General features: G+C 36.3%; 1 protein-coding gene across 1 annotated transcript; it reads left to right on the top strand.

Moving 5' to 3' along the window:
* Positions 1 to 295: 295 nt before the first annotated feature.
* LOC116310626 (complement C3-like) lies at positions 296 to 24,078 on the top strand. Its single transcript, XM_031727496.2, has 43 exons — positions 296 to 414; positions 1,224 to 1,422; positions 2,754 to 2,916; positions 4,841 to 4,935; positions 5,436 to 5,524; positions 6,518 to 6,600; positions 7,443 to 7,530; positions 7,652 to 7,754; positions 7,951 to 8,071; positions 9,686 to 9,801; positions 10,739 to 10,885; positions 11,205 to 11,304; positions 11,390 to 11,484; positions 11,576 to 11,767; positions 11,907 to 12,062; positions 12,595 to 12,724; positions 12,810 to 12,878; positions 13,298 to 13,492; positions 13,584 to 13,704; positions 13,780 to 13,868; positions 13,975 to 14,114; positions 14,306 to 14,518; positions 15,317 to 15,380; positions 15,515 to 15,604; positions 16,649 to 16,852; positions 17,059 to 17,134; positions 17,242 to 17,401; positions 17,586 to 17,681; positions 17,944 to 18,094; positions 19,382 to 19,467; positions 19,706 to 19,783; positions 19,883 to 20,038; positions 20,137 to 20,199; positions 20,283 to 20,364; positions 20,530 to 20,578; positions 21,189 to 21,279; positions 21,386 to 21,472; positions 21,567 to 21,681; positions 21,826 to 21,915; positions 22,442 to 22,534; positions 22,620 to 22,703; positions 23,155 to 23,299; positions 23,383 to 24,078. The coding sequence occupies exons 1-43, from the start codon at positions 305 to 307 to the stop codon at positions 23,522 to 23,524; spliced, it is 5,016 nt and encodes a 1,671-aa protein (XP_031583356.1). The 5' UTR covers positions 296 to 304; the 3' UTR covers positions 23,525 to 24,078.
* The last annotated feature ends 287 nt before the right edge of the window (positions 24,079 to 24,365 follow it).

The following is a 24,365-nucleotide window of genomic DNA, read 5'->3' as shown; positions in this document are numbered from 1 at the left end:
CTTAAATATTACTTTAAAAAAAAATATTGTTCACCAATTTCTGGAGATACCACAGCTTATCAAACAGTGTTAGCTTTTGAAAACAACATGGTGGTTACTGTTTGAGTCTGATGGTGTGTGTCCTGATTTTTTAAAATCAAACCATAGAGAACTCTGCTCTAGTATGCAAATGTTCATACTTTTAACATTTTCAATGATTTTTTTTACCTAATCTAATAATGGGATTAATTGGGTGAAACTGCACTGGGTCAAAGTCAAAGTGCAGAAGGAGGGCATTACGTGGATAAAAATGCTCCAGAGTTGTATGGTAGGGGCAGATATGAGATCAGGCAGGGGGACATACAGGACTCGGCTCTGGCTATTAGCCTCACTGGCCTTTTTGTCCTTAATTTTTCTGACTGATGGATCACCCATGTAAGTAGAGTTCAAGATCAAAACTCTAAGTTTACAAGAGTTTGCGATTTGAAAATGTTTGTCTGTAAAATAACAGCATGAATTTATTGTTTTTTATATTACTGGTGCTATGAAATATTTTCTGTAATGCTTGTATGTACAGCAAAATATCAAATGTAGGTTCTGCACCCCTCAGACATGTCGGAGTGTCATATCATACACTATATCTTTGATGAGAAAATGAAATTTAAATTTGGTAGTGATGAAATAATGTATTATTTAATTAATTTTAATATGCTGCTTTAGTTCCAGTCGATTTTTAAAGCTCAAATAAAAACTGTCTTTGTCTGGGAACTCTGTCCCTACTGTTTTACTGATTTACTAGTTTTCAAATTGAACCCATAAGAGCAAAGAGTTTCAATAATTGCATTTTATCTGTTACTTCCATAATGATTAGTCTTTTAGCAGTTTCTGTTGTATAAATTAACATTCTGTTGCAAGTAACTAGACTTTTTAATTATTACTTTTTAGATGTTTTTGTTTTTCCCATCCCAACCATAATAAACAATAATAACAGTGATGAAATATTATATTGACTTAGTACTGGATCTTAATCAAGATAATCAATGGATCACTTATTATGTGTAAAGTCCAGTTCGAAGCAGAAGAGAGTCAAACATATTGTTTAAACCAGAACTTCCCGTCAGCTTTTGGGAAAAAACAAAATAAAAGTCAATCTTTGTATTTGTCAGTGGTAAACAACAGTGTGTTTGCCTGTTCTTAGAAGCAATGTTTAATTTTTTCCTCTCTGTCTCACCACTGCTCCATAGGAAGGTGATGTCTGCCCCCAACTTGTTGGGGGTAGGAACAGCACAAAACATCTTTGTGGAGTGTCAAGACTGCACTGATGAAAGCGATTTAATGGTTGAAATTACTGTAATGAGCTATCCGACCAAATCGAAAAGGCTGATATCAACATCTGTGAACCTCACCAGCGCAAATAAATTTCAGGCCTTTGGACAAATTAAGGTAATGTAGAAATATGGAAATCTATGTTACTGTTAACTGGTTTCATTACTAGGTAAGTGAGCTATCAGCCCTCAGTTTTTGCAAAATAACAAACAAAATGATACAGAACAAGCCTTTATGTTAAAGTTTAGTATATGTACACCATCACTGTTAATTTAGGCCCCTTACGTTTTTCAAATGTTCCTTGTGTTATAAGATTTGTTATAAATTTGTTTTGAATTAATCAAACTGACTTTTTCATATTAGTCTACACTCAATAATCCTTGATAAAACAAAAACAAATTTTTAGAAATGTTAAAAATTGTATCCAAAATAAAAAAACAAACAAAGTCAGCGGTGAAGAAAAGATCAAAGCAAGTTTATATAACCATTACCAAAACGTCCATTATCCAGGAGCAGTTGGCCCTATAACTGAAAGTAACATGTTAAAAACTACACATACTTTTTATAGCGTTTGAGCCAGACAGATTAGAAAGGAAAGTTGGTCAGGGAGGTAAACATGGACCCAGTGATCACACAAAGAGGTTTAGAAAGTCCTCTGCAAAAATGGGAGAATGTGCCCAATGAAAAACCCTTTCAGTTTTCAGGAAGCAACTTTTAGAGAAGAAAAGTCAAGTTTTCCAGATACATTTTCAGGTCACAGCACACAAGAACAAAGATGTAATGACTCAAAAACAGAATTATTTGCGCAAAACATCAAGAGCTATGATCCATTTACACCAGGCAATAATTATCATGTGGCCAATACCATCCAGACAGTGAAGCATGATGGTATTTGCAGTTTGTTTTGGTGGAGATCTGAAACAGTAAGGGAAGGATAAACACTGCCAAATGCAGATACTTGAAGAAAACCTTATTCAAAGTACATGCCACCTGAAATTGGTCTGATGATAACCATACAGCCAAAAAAAATACTGGAATGGATTTAGAACATATCTCTGACTGTTACTGAGTGGTCCAGCTAAAGCCTCCATTTAAAGCACATACAATCTGTGAAGGAGCCTGAAGACAGCACTTTACAGACAAATCTTCTTATCCAGGCTTCCAAAGACTTGAAGCATTAAGAGCCTGAATACTTTCAAAATTGACATATCAGATTGTTACAAATTAGGAAAGAGAATAAATAGAAAAACACTTTTTAATATTTTCATTATAAGTTTATAGGTCATTGGGAAACTTTTAATTTTTCATTGAAAAATTACATTTGCAAAACTATAAAGTGTGCAAAAAGTAGAAGTGTCCGAATAGTTTCTGAAGTGGCACTGCACTACCACTAAAACTTAATTATCTCATGTACCCTGCATTGTACTGTTTCTTCACACTGGTCCAAGATCCCCACTGAAGGCTTCAGTAGGGATCCACAAAGGAAGCAGTATGTTTACCTGCAAGCTCAGTTCCCTGATGTGAAACTGGAGAAAATTGTCCTAGTGTCCTTCCACTCTGGATACATCTTCATCCAGACGGACAAGACTCTCTACACACCCAACAGCAAAGGTAAGTTTAATACACAATGGTAAAATGCTTCTGTATTTTTAGACATTCTGAATTTAAAGAGGAATTTCATAATAGAAAGAAAGTCGTTTAGTCTGAGCTGTTTATGTTGGATTTTCTTGTTATTGTTTTGTTCAAACAGTGATTTATGATGAAAGAAAGAGGTCATTGTTCAGCTTCTCCTTTATACCTTGAAAAAGGAAAATCTTAAATCCTGCTCTGCATGCTTGACCCTGGATACAGAAACAAGAAATGTATATAAAGAGGTCTCAGTAGAGCTCAATAGATAAATGAAGGTCTGTTGAAAATAGCGGAAGTCTTTCTTCAATACAAAACATGTGGGATTTTCAAAGTATTATCTTAGAAATATACCATATATCTAGTTTTCAAACCAAGCCAGTCTGTATTTATACTATTAAAAAATTAAGGAGAGGACTCTCCCTGAGACGTAACAGATACCGATGGTTTTAATGTAACTGTGCTGAAAAACACTGTGGCATGTTGGGAAATGTGGCATATTACAATGCTACGTAACATGGCCCAAGATGTGTTGTCACATATGAGGCACACAACAACACAAATCTCTATCCTAATGAGGACATAAACAAAATCTTTCTATCATTCTTAAGTATTAACACAAAGCCTACAGCAAAGTTTAAAATCAGACCAAAGAGCATCATACAATCATTCTAGTGTAGGAAAAAATCTCAAATCATGTCTCTGAAACTTTGTGTTTCATTTTGAGTTTAAGGAAATTGTGTTTTAAAATATATGTATATGTTATGTTGATATAGCTGTTGTTCCTGCCAATGCTGCGCTGTTGCTTTGACTTATAGTTTTAGTGGTGAAAAAAAGATGTTCAGCTGGAAGTGAAGTTAAATGCAGGGTTACTGATACCCTTGGAAGCACAGCATCACTCTGTTTAAATGCAGAATGAAAGAGCTCACCTTTATGTTTTACTTAGTTACAACTAAACCTGAAAATCTGGCGCCTCCCTGTGGCTCCCACAGCAAACTACAATGTGTACAATCAACCCCCTCTGTAGTGTTGGGGATTCTAAAAGCATTTTTTTTTTTTACTTTATTGCAATATCAAATTACTCGCTCTACTTGTTACTAGTGCTGTGTAATACTGCAGATTTTGTTAGTGGTCTGATAAAATAAATACAGGGCCTGTATTGCCAATACTGATAACCAATACTTTTAATATAAAGGCAATTTATGTAGGGAAGGGCAGTGTGTCATTTTGTATGAGATGAATCATCGTCAGTTTACAAATTCTTAACACATTTTAATGACCACCAAATCACTGTGATTTTTAACACACACACACACACACACACACACACACACACACACACACAAAAACCACACTTTTCAACTTGTCATGTTTTTTTGTTTGTTTTTTTTGGAGACTTCTATTGTAACTGCGCTTGTCTCTAAAGGACTTTTTAGGTCAACTTCAGGTGCTGAAATGTGCTATAGGCTATAAATAAAAGAAATTGAAGAGTCAGCACACAAAGGTTCAGACATTTTTTCACAGTGCGTATTTGAGGCATATTTTTTCATTTTCAAAAAATATTTAATCTAACATGGTTCAGTGAGCTACATACTGAACTTAGAAGATAGAAACAAAGTGTTGATCCTATCATGCTAGTATCAATCCAATGCCAATACCAGTGATATTCAATTGATATTTAAAATGATCTGCCCACCTTTAATTTTTACTTCACTTTACAATGCTACATAACATGGTCATAGATGCATTGTCACATAGGCACACGCCGACACAAAGCTCTACCCTGATGAGGACGTAAACATACAATTCTTTGTTACTTTGGAACACGTTACATACAATACTGTTACAAGCAGCTGAAAAAGCCAAACAGTCACAGAGCTAAATATACACTGAATAACCTTTCTCTCAGTTCATTACAGGTTATTTGCACTGACCCCTAACATGGAACCAGTGGAGCGGGACAATTCCACCATAAGTGATACTTCTGTTGCCATTCAGTTTGTGGTATTGCTTTCGTTTTATTCTTTTATTTAATAATGAATGTGATATTGTAGAACTTTCTTTTTAGATGAAGGCAAGTTGTCATTGTTTTATAGAGGATAAACCACTACCATCAGTTTGCACCAAGCAGTAAGCTAACTGGCAGACAGACTAGAATTTGACTATATAAATTCATTTGGGATGGGTATTAAAATGTGTTATTTGATTGAATTTTGAGGTCATTTGGTTGAAGAATTCATTGTCATATTACATGTTCTGTTGCTTTTCATATCTAGGTAGTATGAAGGCAGTATGACTGAGATTGATAAAGGCTTGAGCTTATGGAGTCTTAATAGACTCTTAATATAACTTAATATGCCATGAAAACATTAAGTGTATAGAATAAATAATACAACAACAGTATGACAGAAGAGATAGTAAGTATCGATGAAGGAGCTAGATTTTTTTTTGTAAATCAAAGTATAAAACTAGTTTTTTGGTTTTTATTTTGTTTTCTTTTTTAGAACCCTGAAGGCGTCATTTTCCCACTCGATACAGTTTCTGTGAAATCAGGAATCCACTCTGGACATTTTCAACTTAATGAAATTGTCAGGTATATATTTTTTAATTCCATGCTTTTGTTGTTTTGTTTTGTTTTGTTTTGTTTTGTTTTTGTTTTTTTTGGAGGGGTGGGGTGGGGGGGTTGGGGTTCTTGTATGTTACTTTTACATGTATGGAATAACTGAGACATAGTGATAAGTAACATGAGTTTTAACATGCATATATTAAGTACTTATTAGAATGCTAATATTTGCAAGTTAAGCATGTTGGCATGTGTACCATCGTCTCTGTGTTTATTATAACATTATTATAACATTTATTATTGAGAATCTGTGTGGTTTTGCAGGCAGCTAATCCATTTACATTTCCTAGATACTTGATGTGAGAAAGGGGTATTCTGCATCAAAGAAGTGGACAGAGCAGTTAGAAAGTAATTTCCCATTATATGTGAATGATTTTATAAAGAATTAACTAAACATCACAGGGTAATTTTATTGACAGTATACCATGCATTTAACGCCCCTTAAAACATTTTTGTCTTACGTTTTCATCACAAAAAGGTGTTAATGTCTGCCAGTAAGATGTGCCCTATTTTGCTGAAAAAGGTGTGCATAGGATTTTATCCAAGCTTGTTGTGATGTCACTAAAGCAGACATTAAAGTAGACATTAAAACATTTTCAGCAGATACAGTAAATGTGGAATCTGCTTAACACACAAAACCTGGCAAACACACTTAAAATTATTCATAAACATCAGCATTTCAACATATGCATGTTAGCATTTATGTTACTTACCTAAAAGCATCACCATGTCTCAGTTAAAAACAAAAATATGCCAAACTACACATACATCATTCTGGATATTTAAGCACTATGAGTGTATTAAATTGGGGATTCAGCTCTGCACATTTAAATTGGATGAGTCTTTAGGGAATTGAGAAAACCAAAACAGCAACAGAATTAGCCACTGAAACATGCCATCGCCCTGGAAGACATCCTTCACATGTCAGTCTGACTCTGTGTACATGTGTTTGTCTTTTGAAAGCACTGGACTGTGGAAAGTGATGGCGAGTTTCCAGAGTAAACCACAGTTGAGCTATTCTGCAGAATTTGAGGTCAAGGACTATGGTGAGCTATCTCATGGGCATTTTCATCATAGACTGCATTTAAAAGATGGATGTAGGTATCATGCCACCGCCCTCTGATTTCTGAAGCCCTGTTTTTGAAGTCTCTATCTAAGCATTTTTGGCTGTCACCATATTAGTAGCACACTGTTGCTTATTCACTAATATGGAGCATAAATTGCAATGTAAAGATCACGTTGTCATGAAATAGCTGTGTGCCAAGCAGGATTTAGGACCCAAGAAGGCAGGAATCAAATTCAAAATTACCTTTAATGCTTTACTTTAAACAGAATGCAAAAGTCCAACACAGTAGCAGGGTGGGAGCAAAGAAACTAAAAATGTGGAAACAGAGCTGGAAGACATGAGGAAGGACACAACAAAGGACAATGGGAGATGAGGATGGGAGAGGAAACCAGTAGGAACACAAGTGAGGTTAACTAAAATTAGAGAACATCAACTTGACACAACTAAACAGTGGAACAAAAAATACAGAAATACAAAGACTAGGCTGAAGGACCAAAACACATAAATGAAACTAGGACAGAATGGAAAAGGGAATTAACTCACCTAACAACACTTAAAGTTGAACTAGGAACTAGAAACAGAAAAAATAAATAAATTAGAAGCACAAGAAAATAATACCATACCCACCGAAACATAAACAAACAAACAATACAGACTTTTTTTTTTCTTACTTGCTACAAAGAATGCAGGTTTAAGGCTTCTCCCCATTTTCTGGACTCACTTTTCAGGCCCAGGGGTTAAATCCACTTTAGATATAACCTGTACAACAATACTTTTACCCTCTTTACTTTATCTTCACCATACAGTAAAATGTCATTTCAGTGCTGCCCAATTTCGAGGTCAAGCTGACGAATGAAAATCCTTTCTTCTATGTGGACAGTGATGAGCTCACCATCAACATCAAAGCTACGTATGTAAAACGTTTTTTAGATTTTAGATTGTTGGTTTTTTTATGTTTTTTGATGCTTTTATTTTAATCATACCCATTTGTTGGCCTCGTTAGCTTATCAATTACTTTCTTGTGGCTTTAGCTATCTGTTTGGTGAAGAGGTGGATGGGTCAGCTTTTGGGGTATTTGGAGTTTTGCATCAGGACCAAAAGACAAATTTTCAGGCCTCGCTTCAGAAAGTGTCGGTACATGCTCACACATTTGTTCATCACTGTTGTGTGCCATCACTTCATCTTTATCATTCGCACACATTTTTCTTTTACGCACATGTATTAAAACACATGCAAAGAAAAGAACAAATGTTTTCTGTTTGGGTCTGAGCTGCAACATTTGCATCCAGATGAAATAAAGCACTAACATTATGTGTGTTATGTGTTGTAGATTGAGAATGGTGTAGGAACAGTCACGCTGAAGAAAGAGCACATCAAACAGACCTTTGAAAACATCTCCAGCCTCGTGGGGAGCTCCATATTTGCAGCTGTCAATGTGCTGACAGACAGCGGTAAGAAATGGTGAAAGAGAGCCTGTGAGTGTAATTAAAAATATCAAAGGTGATTGTTAATTATAGTAGTACGCCTATAGCTAACACAAGCATTAACGGGTGTGTAAATAGCTGTGTTACTGAAATACTCTCAATAAGATGAAATACACCCACCAGCCACCTTGTTGGGTACAACTGTTGGACTGCTTGTTAATGTCAATCCCCAATCAGCCAACAACATGCCAGTTACTCAATATTGGTCTGTAGAGATGATCAAGATGACCTTCTGAAGTTCAAACCAAGCATCAGAATAAGAGAGATAGATGTTTTGAGTGACAAACTGATCTGAGGATTGCATAAACTGCTGATCGTCTGATATTTTCACACATAACCATAAAATAGGAAATATCCCGTGAGCAGTCATTCTCTGTGCAAAAAGCTACACAGGAAACTATATAACTGTGTAACTGTGTTTGGAGTTCTGGTGTTCTCTGGCAATTATCTCAGAATAATGTATGTGAGCCATCCCAAGGTCTTTTTGCAGGCCTCTGGCAGTGTTTCTCTCTGCACAGAGGAGCAGATATCAGCCTGACTGTTCAGTTAATGCCCTTCCTAGTCCTGTCCAGCTCTTGTTGTGTCTTCTTTTCCATCTCATTTCTTGGTATATCCTCTGTAATATTAAGACTATGTTGGGAGACACAGCAAACCTTACCTAACTTCCTGTGCAACCTGAATACATTTCAGTAACAATCTAATGCTATCAGTAGTGACAAGCACACTAGCAAAAAGCAACCATCTGTGTCTATAGTCTGATATTCTCTTTTGGGCAGTGTCTTCTTGTTGCCCTTCCAGTGCTCCTGTTGTTGCTTTCATTTGGATCAAAAAAGATAAGATTGATATACAATGATTTATGCTTCCTAACTTGATAGACTTATATGCCTGAAGTTTAACTGGCTTTGTCTTATGTTCCCTTAACATTTTTGATCTGTGTATCGTAAAACAAATCCTTTATGTAAATTTTAAAAAGTTACAAATTATTAACTATATTAATTAATTACATTGTTAGATTATTAAAGTACCCTGTTCAGCCAAATTAACTCTTGATGTTATTATCTTTATATATTTAAACACGGTTTTGGTAAATATTTAATAATGCCTGTACAATCAGTTCTCAATTCTCCTCTCTCTCTCTCTCTCTCACACACACACACACACACACACACACACACACACACACACACACATATAGGAAAACACAGAACAGGGAGAGAGACAACCATGTGGAAAACACAACAGAGGACAGACGGAGACTTGTCCTGTGTGTGAAATTTCACTTCCATTTTATTGGGATTAATTGGGATCATAGCATTCATGGCACAATATTAAATGTAGTCCTTATATTGTATTTATATGTACAGTAATCAAAATTAGTATACTAATGTTGTGCTATTAATATACTGAGAGCCAACAACTTAAAATGCATCTAAGTTGCTTTTGAAATACTGCACCAAAAACGTGTACATTTAACTTTCTATATTACCGTTTCCCTGAAATCTTTGCTTGTCTGTTTTTATTGTGTTTTAAAGTGCTAATAATCATTTTTAATTCATATATTTAATGTAATTGTTTGTACAGGAAGTGAAATGGCAGAGGCAGAGCTGACAGGTATTCAGATTGTTACATCACCTTACACCATCCACTTCAAGAAAACGTCCAGATATTTCAAACCAGGAATGTCCTTCGATGTTGTGGTAATGTGAATTACCTTTATTTGCATGTTTGTAAAAATAAAACTATGGTTAGATGATCTGAGATTCATAAATGGTCACTTTAAAAATGACCACTGGATGGCATTGTTACAGTCTGGCATAGGCAGACTGTATGGATTGACGAAAAGGACCCATAACGCAGACTCCAAGGAACAGGGAACAAAACTTGAATATTAACAAAAAGCGAGCTGTTTAACGGGGCAGGTAAAAAAGGTACAAACAAAGGGCAAGGCAAACTGAAGCAAAACTAACATTAAGCTAAACTGGGTGAACTAAAAACAAACATGAAAAAACCCTCAACATGAAACTTGGCCTGGATGGATCAATACCTGAAACATGGAAACGTGACGTGAACAACAGACGACCTGACAAAGAATGAACAGAAACACACAGACTAAATACACACAAGGGTGATTAGGGGAAGTGGAAACACACGGGGAAACAGCTGACACTTACGAAACAAAGGAAGCAAAGCTGACTACACTGACGTAGGACATGAGACGCAGACATGACATTACAAACTTGACAACATAAGACATGCAGCATGAAACACATAAAGGGCAAAGAGAGACTAAAACACAAGGGTAGAAGACACAAGGGGAATCTAATAAACAAATGAACTTAGATAACCTAATGAACTTAAACATAAACCATAAACATAAAAAATAAACTAAAACTCAAAACGCTGGGTCAAAAGACCCAGGATCGTGACAGAGCCCCCTTCAAGGGCGGATTCCAGAAAAAATAAACATGAAACAAAATCGTAAAATCGCCACTACCAGGATCGTGACAGCCATTGTGAAAAATGTGAATATTTGCTTCGACAGTGTTGACGGAGAAGTATAAAGATGGTCAAAAGGAGTTGATAAAATGATAAAAATGATAAAAAAAATCATTGTTGTTTTGTTTTGTTTTGCAGATTGAGGTTTTGAATCCTGATGGCTCTCCTGCACAAGGTGTTGCAGTGATGATTGACCCAGGTGATGTCCAAGGCTTTACCGCAGCTAATGGCATGGCAAGGCTTACTATCAATACAGTCAATAATCCTCAACCAATGAAAATCACAGTAAGTCATAAAACCTAATAGAAGTATTTGGTTTTACTGGATTGTCAGTTGTTAGATAAGCTTATCTGATATGCAAGAATCTTCAAATCCCCATTGGGAGAAACTGAAATATATTTTTAAAGATACTGTTAGGTTAATTGTCTCATAATCATCATTCTGTATATATTTAGTTGTTACTGAATACTGGCTTTGATATAATTAAATTAAATTTTGCACATAAAGCAATGTTGTACTGTACATGGGTCACCTCTGTATGCAGGCTGAATGAAAGTGAGAGCGAAGTCAATTATTTTATTAGCTTACATGTGCTTTATTGTAGGCAAAGACCAACGATCTTAAAATTTCACCTGAAAGGCAAGCATCAGCCACCATGACTGCTCTCCCATATGCCTCTCAGAGCAACAGTTACATTCACATAGGTATGTACTGAAATAACATTAGAGAGGTAGTGACATCACAAACACACAAATTTCTTAAGTCAGATTTTTTTTAATGTTTTTAAAGGGGTGGATACAGCTGAAGTTAAAAACGGGCAAAACATGAAGATCAACATTCACCTCAGCAGGCAGCAAAATGTTCAAAATGACATAACGTACTTGGTAAGACACGTATTTACTTACACAACAAACGTACGTAGTAGAGTGTACATACATAAGAGATAAGTGTTGATGTTCAGTTCCTTTTCTCTAGCTACTTAGCAGAGGTCAGCTCGTGAAATATGGCCGTTACAGAACAAGTGGTCAAATAATGATATCCTTAATCATCACTGTTACCAAAGACTTGCTGCCATCTTTCCGCATCATCGCCTATTATCATCCAAATGATAACGAAGTTGTATCAGACTCTGTCTGGGTGGATGTAGAAGACACCTGCATGGGTTTGGTGAGATGCATAATAATGATATAGCAATTTAAGTGGAAAATGACACACCTGCGCACCACAGTTTAAGTTATTAGTATTTTTCCAACTTACAGTCTGTTTGGTTTAACGAATACAACTCTACTTTTCCTGCCTTCTCCAGCTGCAGCTTCAATCAGAAGGAGGTTCTAAATTCTATGAGCCTCGCAAAATATTTAGGCTGAAAATCACAGGTGATCCAGAAGCCACAGTTGGACTGGTTGCAGTTGACAAAGGTGTATACATCCTAAACAGTAAGCACCGTCTAACCCAGAAAAAGGTAATTTATTTTTTATTTATTCCCCTTTCAAAATAACGGAGGAGTTTAAGGCTCACACTTTAATGGCAGTGGACTAAAGATACAAGTTATTGCATTTTTTGCTAAAGAACATTTTAACCTCCTAGGACCTGGCGTCCACATATGTGGACATCACATTTTGGGTTATTTAGACCAAAGTACTCAATTTTGCTCTACATCGGCCTGATATCCACTTACGAGGACATTATACTGCTACTGTTCTATCAAAATTTTAAACGAATATCCTCATATTTGGCTCTTATTTTTCTTAAAAACAAAAATTAGGTAAAAAACAAAAATCTGGTAATTCTTTGTTTTTACATGCATTGGGCCCAAATATCAAAGAGAAATTAAAAATGCATGTCATGGAAGAGTTCGAGTCTTAGGAGGTTAATATGTAAAGGTATGGAGGAAGACTAAATCAAAAACTATAGAAATAACTGCCAGCACACTCATAGCAGAACCCTAAGCTTAAACTATCTGCTTCTCTGTGTGTATAACTTCCATACTGCAGATTTGGGACACTGTGGAGAACTATGACACAGGGTGCACACCAGGTGGAGGGAAGGATAGTATGAGTGTATTTTATGATGCTGGGCTGCTGTTTGAGTCCAATATCGCTTCTGGGACTCCTTACAGACAAGGTGACCTCTTTTTTACTCTCACACTTGTATTCCTTCTTTCTTCTAAAACCAAAACAGTAAATTCTAGTCTGTGTTTCATTTCCAGAGCTGAAATGTCTGACCCCCAACAGAAGAAAAAGGTCCGTTGATATGATGAATGTCACAACTACGTTATGTAAGATCAAGAAACACTTACATTATCTTCTGTCATACAGTTCAGGCTTTACAAACAACTCCTTGTGTTGTTAACGTTTCTAAAGTTTAACTTTTCCATGCTATATGATTGTGGAAGTATAAAAGTTAGTTAAGAGTCTCTTATCTTAACACAGTATTCATTTATTATATATGAAAAATCCAGTCTGTCTCATCTACAACTAGCTGATCAGTTTTTATACCCCCTTTTTGAATTTATTTTGAGATAAAGAAAAAAAAATGACCATTAACACAATGTGACAATCAAAGTCAAATTCAATTTAATTAAGAAACTTTTTTTTTTATTTCTAATTATTAGTGCTTTATTCCTCTGTGTAAAAAATTTAGGGTGAGAAGGAGTCTCACCTTTTGTCTTTCTGTTAAATGCTATTTTCTCCACAGTGAGTCAATATAAAGACAAACTGGAACATGACTGTTGCTTAGATGGAATCCGGGAAACCCCAACTTCATCTAACTGTGAGAAGCGCAGTGAGTTTATCACTGATACAGCGTGTTTTGAGGCTTTCCTGCACTGCTGCAAGGAGATGGAAAAAAAGAGAGCTGAGAGGAAGGAGGATGGCCTCAAACTGGCTCGCAGTAAGAACATGAACAATGATTGGAAGATGGTTATAAATGGTTATACTGGTCACTATAAAGGAATAAAAATGTGAACATTTTAAAACTTCAGGTGAGGATGATGACAGCAGTTTCATGGACAGCAATGAAATTGTTTCGCGTACCAATTTCCCTGAAAGTTGGCTCTGGTCTGATATCAAATTGCCTGCTTGCCCTGAGGAGAATGCTAACTGGTTAGTGAGCTGAAATATAGAATTGAAATATAGTAATACTTTCACCTCTCACAGTCTTGATATTTCTATTTCCAGTGAAACAGAATCAGTTTTGAGAAATATTCCTTTGCAAGACTCAATCACAACCTGGCAGCTCACTGGTATTAGTCTGTCAAAAACTCACGGTGAGGATGAACTGATATAATTTGTCTCTAGATCAAGGAGCCAACCTATAGCTCATTTACTGGTCTTTCTTTTGCTGTGTTTGTGTCTTTCTCCCTTTTTTGGAAGGTATCTGTGTGGGTGATCCATTAGAGATAGTTGTCCGTAAAGATTTCTTTGTTGATCTGAAGCTACCTGAGTCTGCTGTTCGTGGTGAGCAGCTAGAAATTAAGGCAGTCATCCACAACCATGGTCCCAATCTTTACACAGTAAGCCTGGTTCATTCAAGCACCACCATAATGTTCCGTCCAGTGAACAATTCCCAACAATTCATTATTATTGTTATTAATCAATTAACTGTTCATCAGTGAAACTTAATCAGAGACTGTAGTGATGTATTTATATTCTGTAGATTATGATAGATTAGTATTTGAAATCCTTGAATGAACTTATTTTCAAGGTGCGCGTTGATCTGACTGAGGCGGAACATGTGTGCAGTGCAGCTTCTAAACGTGGGCGATATCGTCAGGAGATGAAAGTCGGGGCCAAAAGTATACGATCTGTACCGTTCACCATCATTCCTACAAAAGAGGGACAACACCGCATTGAGATCAAAGCAGCTGTCAAAGAGTCAGAAATTAGTGATGGAATTGTGAAGATGCTACGAGTGGTGGTAAGAAAGAAAGACATATTCTACCAACTCACATAGCTCCCTACCTTTAAGAGACACATGAAGCCTTTGAATGCAGCCAGCTTTGCAGGGTAGCATAGCATTGGTACAGGTAGGCACCAAAGTCAAGCTCAGCCCACATTCCAGTTGAGCTATCACCTATGATCATTCTATGCGTAACATATAGGGTGCCCCTTTTAGTCCCTGAAGCCTGCCAAACCTTCTGTTAATCTAAAAAATGCATTGGAACCTACCTGCATCCTCCTTTTCATCCTGTGTCTGATGCGACAATCCACATGTTATACACTCAACTCTTCCTCAGCATACAGTAGTTTTCTGGGGAGGTTTAAGGTTTCATTTTTTGTTTGCTTGTTTGAGTTTATATTACTTTGTTAAACTGCCAAAACACAGTATCCACTCTTTTTGCCATGGCTTTTCGAGTCAGGTTGGCACACTCGCTGCTCTTCCCCTACCATCCTTACTCAGTGTGTGCTTGTAAGTATGGGAAATATAAATTACTGCTGACTTAAAGTTGTTCTTTTTATTAGGGATCTGGCTGAACTAAACTGAGATGCTTCTTATAATAAAATCCACCTATGACAAATAATTCTCATCTAAGTATGTCTGTGAAGGTTCTCAGCCATCCAGGTCATCGTAGTCAAAGGAGTTTGCAAAGAAAAGCGTCTGAACTTCTTTAAGTTGCTTGCTCGTTTCACCTCTCATCCGAGAAGCTTCTTCAGTTCTTCTCATCTAAATTTGTTGTACAGCAAGTTAAAAAGTTGTGACTGCTTGTTTTTTCAGCCTGAAGGCATATTGGTCAAATCTTCTCATACTCTAACTTTGGACCCTAAACAAAGAGGTACAGGTGAGTATCAATGTTAAGTAGCTCCAGTTAAAGAAAACTTAGTAACTTATTCATTTGCTTATAGCCTGATAATGAACAGCTATCATCTCTGGTTATTTTTTGTAAGTATTAATGAAACTTTTTCAACTTTTTAGATGGCAGACAAGTGGAAATCCTCAATAGCAAGATTCCTGTGATAGATTTTGTTCCAAACTCACCTACCAGCACACAAATCTCACTAACAGGTAAGATATACACATCAGAGTGCCTGCAGTGTCGCCTCGGTATTACTGCAGAGATAAGAGGCAGTAATAGTTTCTGCAGACTTTCAGCATAGTCTTGTCTGCTTGGGAAAAGCAAAGCAATATTCAACATGCAATGACATATCGTCAGTGATGATCACACTAATTATCAGCCTTCAAATGCTTACATCATATCTGACGAGCCTGCCAAAAAAAAAAAAACCCAAACATTTCAAGCATATTAATCAATTAAAATCATTCATATTATGAAAATTATATGTAGAATGCATATGGGATTACTGTATTTATCTGGTAAGAGCTACGTGTTTCACCATCGGTGTAACTTTGTGCTGAACATTGGGGGGGTCAAGATCTCTGTCTAAATAAATAAATAAATCTGGGTAAATTCCCAGATGATTAAACGTACAACTATTTTGCTGGTATTAACTGAAATGAGTAAAGAAAATCAACAGCCTATTTATGCAAAACTGCTCCCAACAAACACAGATGTTTACATCAGTGCTGTAACAATTTCTACTGTTATAACTGCACATTACTTTTCTCAGCTTATATATACACTAACTTATTGGAAGTTACATGTCTACTTTTTAATGCACAGGTACAATACACAATCTGCACTTTTCTAATTATTCTAAATATTCTTAACTATTTAAATGTCTTTCAGTATTCTGCTCTGTTTGCACACTATCTGTACGCTAATTTTAACAACTTCACTGTACTCTGCTCTGGTAACTATTGTCCAAGATGTAAATATGTAAAAAAAAAAAATTTTGTTTTCTGTTCTGTGTCCTGTTCTTTTTGTATATGCGTTTTTCTTTGCTGCTGATACAACCAAATTTCTCCTTGTGGGACAATTAAAGGATTATTCTATTCTATTCTAATTCATAATTTTATTGGAGGGGGTATATTGGTTGGGTCTGATTATTGGGGGGGTCATAACCCCCCTTACCCCCCTGGAAATTACACCCCTGTGTTCCACCTTGTTTTCAGTGGCAAATGATGAGACTGGTTGTGTGTTACTTTCAGGGAAACAACAGAGAAACGTGCTCAAGAACACAATTAGTGGGGAGTCAATGGGTGGTCTGATCTATCAGCCTTCAGGATGTGGAGAGGAGAACATGATTCACATGACCCTACCAGTTATCGCAATCACATATTTAGACAGAGCCGATCTCTGGGAGATTGTGAACATTGACCAGCGTCATCAGGCCCTCCAGCACATCACAACTGGTGAGTTAACACAAACTGTTAGCACAGGTATGAGAGATTTCTTTTTTAAGGCCCTGTGTGTAAAAACCAAAGGTCACACTTGGCAGTAACCAGCAATACAAAACCACCTAATTTAAAAATACTATTCAAATTGGTTTTCAGTAACTTTTAGTACAGAGTTTGAACAATAGTGAATAACTTGAGTTTACTTTCTTTGGTTTGTTTAGGATACCACAACCAACTTGAATACAGTAAAAAAGATGGATCTTTTGCTAGGACTCAGGATGTACCCAGCAGCACCTGGTGAGGCCTACGGTCGTTGGTTTTTAATATGTAAATGTTTGCATATTTTCTCACTCGGATTATGACTATGTGTTGATTTTACATATACACCTTCTTTCTTCTACTAGGTTGACAGCATATGTTGTCAAGGTGTTCGCCCTGGCCAACAATCTGATAGCAGTGCAAAGTGAAGTGATCTGTAATGCTGTCAGGTTTCTGATCGTGAACACACAGCAACCTAACGGCATGTTTATGGAAGTTGGAAGTGTGTCCCACAAAGAGATTCTTGTGCGTGCACTGATTTCATTAACATTAACTCTTCATTTTAACAAAGGCCTGCATAAAATACAAACCTGCAGAATAGTATACCGAATGTCATTTTGGATGAATCAGCAAACTTTTATTATTAAATATATTAAGAAGCAGTATATATCAGTAGTTTTGATATGCTTGTGTATATTTGCATGTACAGGGTGATGTGCTTGACACAGACTCAGATGCCTCCTTTACAGCGTTCTGCGTCATTTCTATGCAAGAGTCACGCACAATATGTGCTCCCACTGTTCATGTGAGTGCCTTTTTGTTCCTTATCTCTATTTTTTTAAACTTTTATGCACAGAATGTGAAACCCAGTAGTCAAATATAAAAAATGAAGGATAGTGTGTTTGCTGATCTATCGAAAGACTGGCAGCCTGTGCATTTTGCTCCCAGTCTCTCACCAAATATTGCAGATCTTTAAACATCTGTGCAGCTGCAACTTAAATCTTACCTGTCGACGTGATCTTGCATTTCTTCTGCCTTTCTTTCCTTCATTGTTTCTTTCTATCCAGAATCTGCAAGCGAGCATAGACAAAGCAGTGGGCTACCTGGAGAGGCGTCTGCCAAGCTTAGTCAACCCTTATGCTGTTGCCATAACATCGTACGCCATGGCCAATGAAAACAAACTAAACCGAGAGATCTTCTTTAAGTTTTCTTCCCCAGGTGCTGTAACACAACAATCCAAAATGTAAAGATAGTAGTATTAAAGTGGAATAATAAATAGCTTGTGCAAAACTACATCAACAACCGCATCACAAAAACTTGGGTCAAACGGATTGGCTCTCATGTCTAACATTCACTGTACATGTTAGTTTATTAGATATTCTTGTAAAGCATCAGTGTGGTTGTGTAGTTACCTGCAAGAAAGAAAAGCTCAAAAATGCTGTAAATATATGCGTGCTATTTAACATTCCAAGAATTGTTCTGTAGTTCAGTACATATCCTAGCTTTCTATAAACGCAATATAAAGTGGCCTAAAAATGTATTTTGACATTATGTCACATAACTGGATAAGAATGTGAAAGAAAATGATTTTTTTAATACACATTTGTCAACCAGAAAGTTCCACACAAATAAGTTTGTTAGTTTTGAAGTTGTATACAACTCAAAATCAGTACAAATAGATGCGTATTCTGACACCCAATAATGACTTTACTAAAGATCAGAGATGGAACTTTTTGTTTTATTGCTTTCTGTTGGTTAGCTTGTAGAGCAGCTTGACAACATTTGGGTGTGGACCCAACCAGTCTCTGTGACAGTTTTGGCGACAGCCATTAACTGATTTTTGTTCTCCATGACATTTTTTAATCTATTTTTTAGGAACTACAGTAAGTGGAGAAGTTTAGTTTGGCTCATTTATGTAGTGTAGGAGGTTTTACTAAATGAGTGACTTGAACATTTTGGATCAACATCCTGCTGAATGAATGTGTAACCTTTTTGGGGGGTATATTTCTTTAAGCGTGATTCTAAAATATATGACATGAGAGTTTGTGATTCCATCTTTATATGCAAGTTCACCTGCCACATTGTAAGAAAAACAATGTAAGACACTGATGTTTCCACCTCTGTGTTTTTCCCTCCATCCATCCATCTTCTTCTGCTTATCCAGTGTGCATTTATTCCTAGCAATCTTCTTTGGGTTCCTTCTCTTTCCATAGGACCACCAATTATCTACTGAGTTGTATCTGGTAACTATTACTGAAGTAGCAACAAGCATTGCATTTCTGCATTTCACTCCTTTTTTCTTCCATCCTCCACCCAGCCAGCACCTATCAAATAGCAGCTTTCTTTTTGAAAAAATGGAATGCATTTTTCTTGTGTATGAACTTGTGTATACATTTATATAACCTTACCCACCTATTATCAAGTTAATTATAAAAATCATTAAAATGAAAGATTAGACAGAGCACCACATTACTTGATGCAAAACTGTCTCTGTGTTTTGCTCAGATTCGTCCTATTGGCCTGCACCTGCAGGACGGGTTTTCACAGTGGAGGCCACGGCTTACGCTCTGTTGGCTCTTGTTAGGGCCAAGGTAAGGATCTGTGTCACAGAGCAGTACATGGAGCTAAAGTTTACATGTAATAGCAGATTGAGCTGCCAGGCAGGAGGGAATGAGGAAGACTACAGAGAAGATTAATAGATGTAGTGTAGGAGGATATGCAGAGGTCTGTGGAAATCATGCTTATTATACAACAGCTTTGATAAGATTTTCTATATTTAACTAAAATAAGACAAATACACTGTATTTCAACCCTTTCCTTCCATTAAAGGCCTTTGATGAAGCAAGACCTATTGTGCGATGGTTCAACAAACAGATCAGAGAGAATGGAGGCTATGGGTCAGCTCAGGTAAAGAAGACATCTTAATATCCTCATGTACGGATCCACTGATGAAGTTAATCTTGCTCTGGCCACAAATTATTGATCACTGATCATTTTTCTCCCCAGGCCACGATGACAGTGTACCAGGCAATAGCAGAGTACTGGACCAGTGAAAAAGAGCCAGAGTACGATCTGAATGTGGACATCTTGTTGCCGGGGAGGTCAAAGCCTGACAAATACAACTTTAACTGGGATAACCACTTTGCTACAAGAACATCTAAAGTGAGAAAGTGTTCTTTTTCACACAAGTAAATACACAGCATCTCAATAATCATTGCTGTTCTTGCTGCTTTCTGTGTTGATTTCTGCATTCCTGACAGATCAACGTCATAAACCAAGACGTGAAAGTGTCAGCCACAGGACCAGGAGAAGCAACACTGACGGTAAGTAAAATGCAATGTTTTAGTTTATTTATTTGTATCTTTGTGTTTGAATTTGCTGTAAGCTCCTGTTGTCTGTATCACAGATAACATCGCTGTATTATGAACTGCCTAAAGAAAAAGAAAACAACTGTCAGAAATTTAACCTGTCAGTGCAGCTCCTTCCAGGTAATTTGCTGCCCTCTGTCGGTTTATCCATCTCAAAATAACTGTACACATTTTTTGACTATCTATGTGAGGTAATTTTGTTACTTTGATTTGATATTTTCCAAGCTTTTTAAAAATAAATACTGTAAATCAGATTTAAAGTCCTCCATTGCTTTGCCTCTGCAGAGTCGCTGGGTGATGATGAAAATATCTACAACCTGAAAATTAAGGTTTTGTAAGTAGACAAAAAATAAATATATGTATATTTCATTGAACTTTTCAAATTATTTGATTTTTGTTAAAGGTTTTAACAATATTATATATTATTCCCACCAACAAATAAACAACCTTGAACTCACACTTGGAAAAATTGTGAAATTAAAATAAGTCACCAGGCAGAAAAACACCTGTAGCGACAAGTAGAAACAGATGATCCTAATTTTGTTGTGACATTCTGCACCTATAACAGTTTGATGTAAGAAAAATGTAGCTCTTATGGGGAATTTATACAGTGCGATCATGCTGACCTTTCTTTTCTTCAAATTTATCCCGGATCCTTATTTGATAGTTTAGAAGAGTAAGACTGTGTGGGGTCAAATCACTTTATTACTAATGTGAATCTTTAGATTATTAATTATTTAGTCTTCATCAGCATATTAAGCCTTAAAATTATGTATTACCAACTAATTAAAAATTTTATTTAAAACATTAAAACATTTCTCTCACAGCTGGTGTTTAGAGCTATACAGACTTGTAGCTTTTGTGTCTTTTACTGCTGATAAAGAAATTGTTCTTGCCTTTTCCTTCTTTGATTGGCTAACATATTCTGCCTGTTCTGTTTACAGCTATAAGAACAAGGAGCGTAATGCAACCACACCAGTCTTGGATATTGGCTTGCTAACTGGCTTCACTGTTAGCACAAAAGATTTAGATTTAGTAAGAAAAATACGCACACATGGGCTCAAAGTGTTTAGAATTCAGTATTTCTAATTAAGGATGCTTCTTTAAATTTTGAACCGGGAATGTGTGTGTTTCGTTGTAGCAAGCCAAAGGGCATGCCCGCACTATTTCAAAATACAGGCTGAACAGTGAGTCAGAGAGACGCTTGCTCACAATCTACCTGAACAAAGTAAGATATCAGTGTTCCCCATCTCTGTACTTTTTCTCTTTTGACCTGTGCTCGCATCATTTTTTGATTCCTTTTCATAACTTCTCTCCTCTAGGTTCCTTACACGGAGCTGGAGATTGCCTTTAGGGTCCATCAGAAACTGAAAGTGGGCATCTTACAACCAGCTGCTGTATATGTCTACGAATTCAGTGACCAGCTACAAAGTGATTGTGAGTTTGGCATCTTTGAATCACTTTTTGAGCGTAAAGGATTCGTCTTTGCTTCCAGTAGTTTTACTTTCATGTGGTTGGGTGCAATATTAAATTTTTAAATGTACTACAATGGTGCAAAACCATCTTTATTTTTCAATGCAGATACAAAATGTGTGAGATTCTATCATCCAGAGAGGAAAGCTGGAGAGCTGCTGCGCCTCTGTAGAAATGATGAATGCATATGTGCTGAAGGTAAGCAGGAGATTACGCTACATACATTTTTTAACCTCTGAAATTCTTTATTAAACATTTTTAGTATACAAAGGTTGGAACAGATAGATTGTACACAATACTTGGAACTTTTTTTTTTTTTTATTATATCAGTACTTTAGACACTTCTTGACCAATACACCTATTTGATCCAATCGCATCAATGTGGGCCAAAATCTTTGAGGAATGTTTCCAGCAACTTCTTGAATATGTTTTGTGACGAGTTAAGGCAGTTGTGGAGGCAACCTGATACTAGCAAGGTGCAATGACACGACTGCTGGGTGTATATTGTAGTTGCTAGTTAGTTTTTGGTAATGTATTTGACCCATGAGATGCATGATTCTGCTGTTTAATAGGAGCTCATCTCTCAGTCAAATGCAGATAACACAAAAACAGCTCTAACATATTTATAATCTGACTTAGATCCATGCAGCCATTACCAGTCCACAAAATTCCACATATTCTCATTTAGTTCCTTTATCCCTTTGTGCTTGTTGTATCTTTCCAGAGAACTGTAGTATGCAGAAGAAGGGAAAAATCAACAATGATGAACGCAAAGATAAGATTTGTGAGTCTACAGTGAGGAGCAAAATAGATTATGGTAAGTTTGTTTTTAATAAATATGGAATAAATACTCTAAGGAACAGAGTAGGTGAGCTAACAGTCTGCAAACTGTCTGTCTTCAGCATACAAAGTGAGCGTGGAACAGTTTGCAGATGGTTTGTCCACAGACATTTACACAGTGCAGGTGTTGGAAGTCATCAAAGAAGGTGAGTTGATTCTTTTTAAACCTGTGACAGATGGAAGAACCAAAAAGTGTTTGCTATTTGTATTGTTTCCCTATCTGATCCCCTATGGTGATACCAAATATCTGCTTTGTCTGAATTTAAGACCTTTTCAGCCATCATTCTTTTCTAACATTTGACTGACAATTTCTCAGAATTAAAATGCTGCCTAATCTTTCATAGCTGAGCTTCTTCTTATTAAGTGAATTTTAAAAGAATCACAATTAATTATGATTTAGATTCATTTTCTGGGCTCTGACCAATAATTCTTCCCAAACTGCAAACTTATGTGTTTGTTTGCTTTCAGGTAGTTTGCAGTCTTTCACAATCAGAAGTGATGATTAGAGCTACAAAGAATACAAAGAAAATGTAAATGTTATTTGTTATTTGTGTCTTATTTGTTATTTGCATTTGTTCTTCTATGTATTGATTACAGGAAGTTATGATGTGGGTGCTCAGGGTAGACAGCGCACATTCCTAGGTTATCCACACTGCAGAATGGCTTTAGATCTGGGAGTGGGCAAAACCTTCCTTATGATGGGAACATCTGGAGATATTTTCAAAGATGAAAAGAGTCAATCGTAAGTTGTTGTTTTTTTCTTCTTGTGATATTGGGAGTATATAAAGATTTGTAAGATTTTTTTCTTTTTCACTTTCAAATTAGGTATCAGTATGTCCTTGGTGAGAGAACCTGGATTGAGTACTGGCCTACAGTAACAGAATGTACAACTGAGGAACATAATTCTACCTGTTCAGCCATTGACGAGATGGTCAATGAATACATGATCCGAGGATGTCGAAATTAGTGAAACTGAAGAGAATAAAAATAATCTATAAATGTTTTTTAAAGGTTGAGTAAGACACTTCTTAAAAAAAGGCAAACAAAAACCTGCCTTAGCAACACCAAGAGTTAGGCTAGCTTTCCAAAGGAGAAAATAAAGAAAAAATCATAAACTGTATATTAAAGACAGACTTCCAGGTCTGAAGTGAAGCGAGTGAGGAAGTGTCTTAAACGTGCATTCTTCCACCATATCCCAAATGTGCCCTGTTGGACTGAGACAGAAAGACAGGAAGATGAAGACAGGCAAGAATAGAACTGATCGACTGTAAGGAGATAACAGGTGAATTTTTCAAGTAGTATACAGAAACATAATGACTTACTCCACATTTATATTACATTTTGAAAAAATACAGTGTAAATGGTACCTATATTTGAACGAACATGTAAGAATTGTTTGTAAAACTTATAACATCATGTAGCATCATGTGTACGAAGGTGGTTAATAGATAGTTAATAATAACAATAATAAAATGTCAGCATGTTTACCCATGTTACAAGAAATAAAATTATATAACCTGAGTTATATCTGCACTACTTGTCCTTTTTTTTAAAAAAAATCTTTTATATTGTGCTTTTTTTCCTTCCTCAAAACTTACATTGGCAATGTATGCACTGTGAACTGTGCAAGAACTGATTGCTGTCATATTTGATCTTAGTGGCTGCAATTGTGTTTGATAAGCCAACATAGTCACAGTGGAAAATGTTGAGAATCACACTGTGGCACACTGGTTTTCAGCACTGATTAATGCTGTGTGGAAATACAGCCAATGCAGGTACTGGTTTTCTCACACAAGTAGAATGAAAGT

Source organism: Oreochromis aureus, linkage group 6, assembly GCF_013358895.1.
Source record: "Oreochromis aureus strain Israel breed Guangdong linkage group 6, ZZ_aureus, whole genome shotgun sequence".
NCBI classification, from domain to species: Eukaryota; Metazoa; Chordata; class Actinopteri; order Cichliformes; family Cichlidae; genus Oreochromis; species Oreochromis aureus.
The sequence above is the reverse complement of the archived record's forward strand: the minus strand, read 5'-3'. Positions and strand labels throughout refer to the sequence as shown.

What these genes read in the sequence shown, in the direction of transcription:
- LOC116310626 (XM_031727496.2), top strand. Translation starts at nt 305, where the DNA reads ATGGTAGGGGCAGATATGAGATCAGGCAGGGGGACATACAGGACTCGG. An exon ending in GAATGTCACAACTACGTTAT is followed by an intron (nt 12,879 to 13,297) that starts GTAAGATCAAGA and finishes TTTTCTCCACAG; the next exon opens with TGAGTCAATATAAAGACAAA. An exon ending in CCTCCAGCACATCACAACTG is followed by an intron (nt 16,853 to 17,058) that starts GTGAGTTAACAC and finishes TGGTTTGTTTAG; the next exon opens with GATACCACAACCAACTTGAA.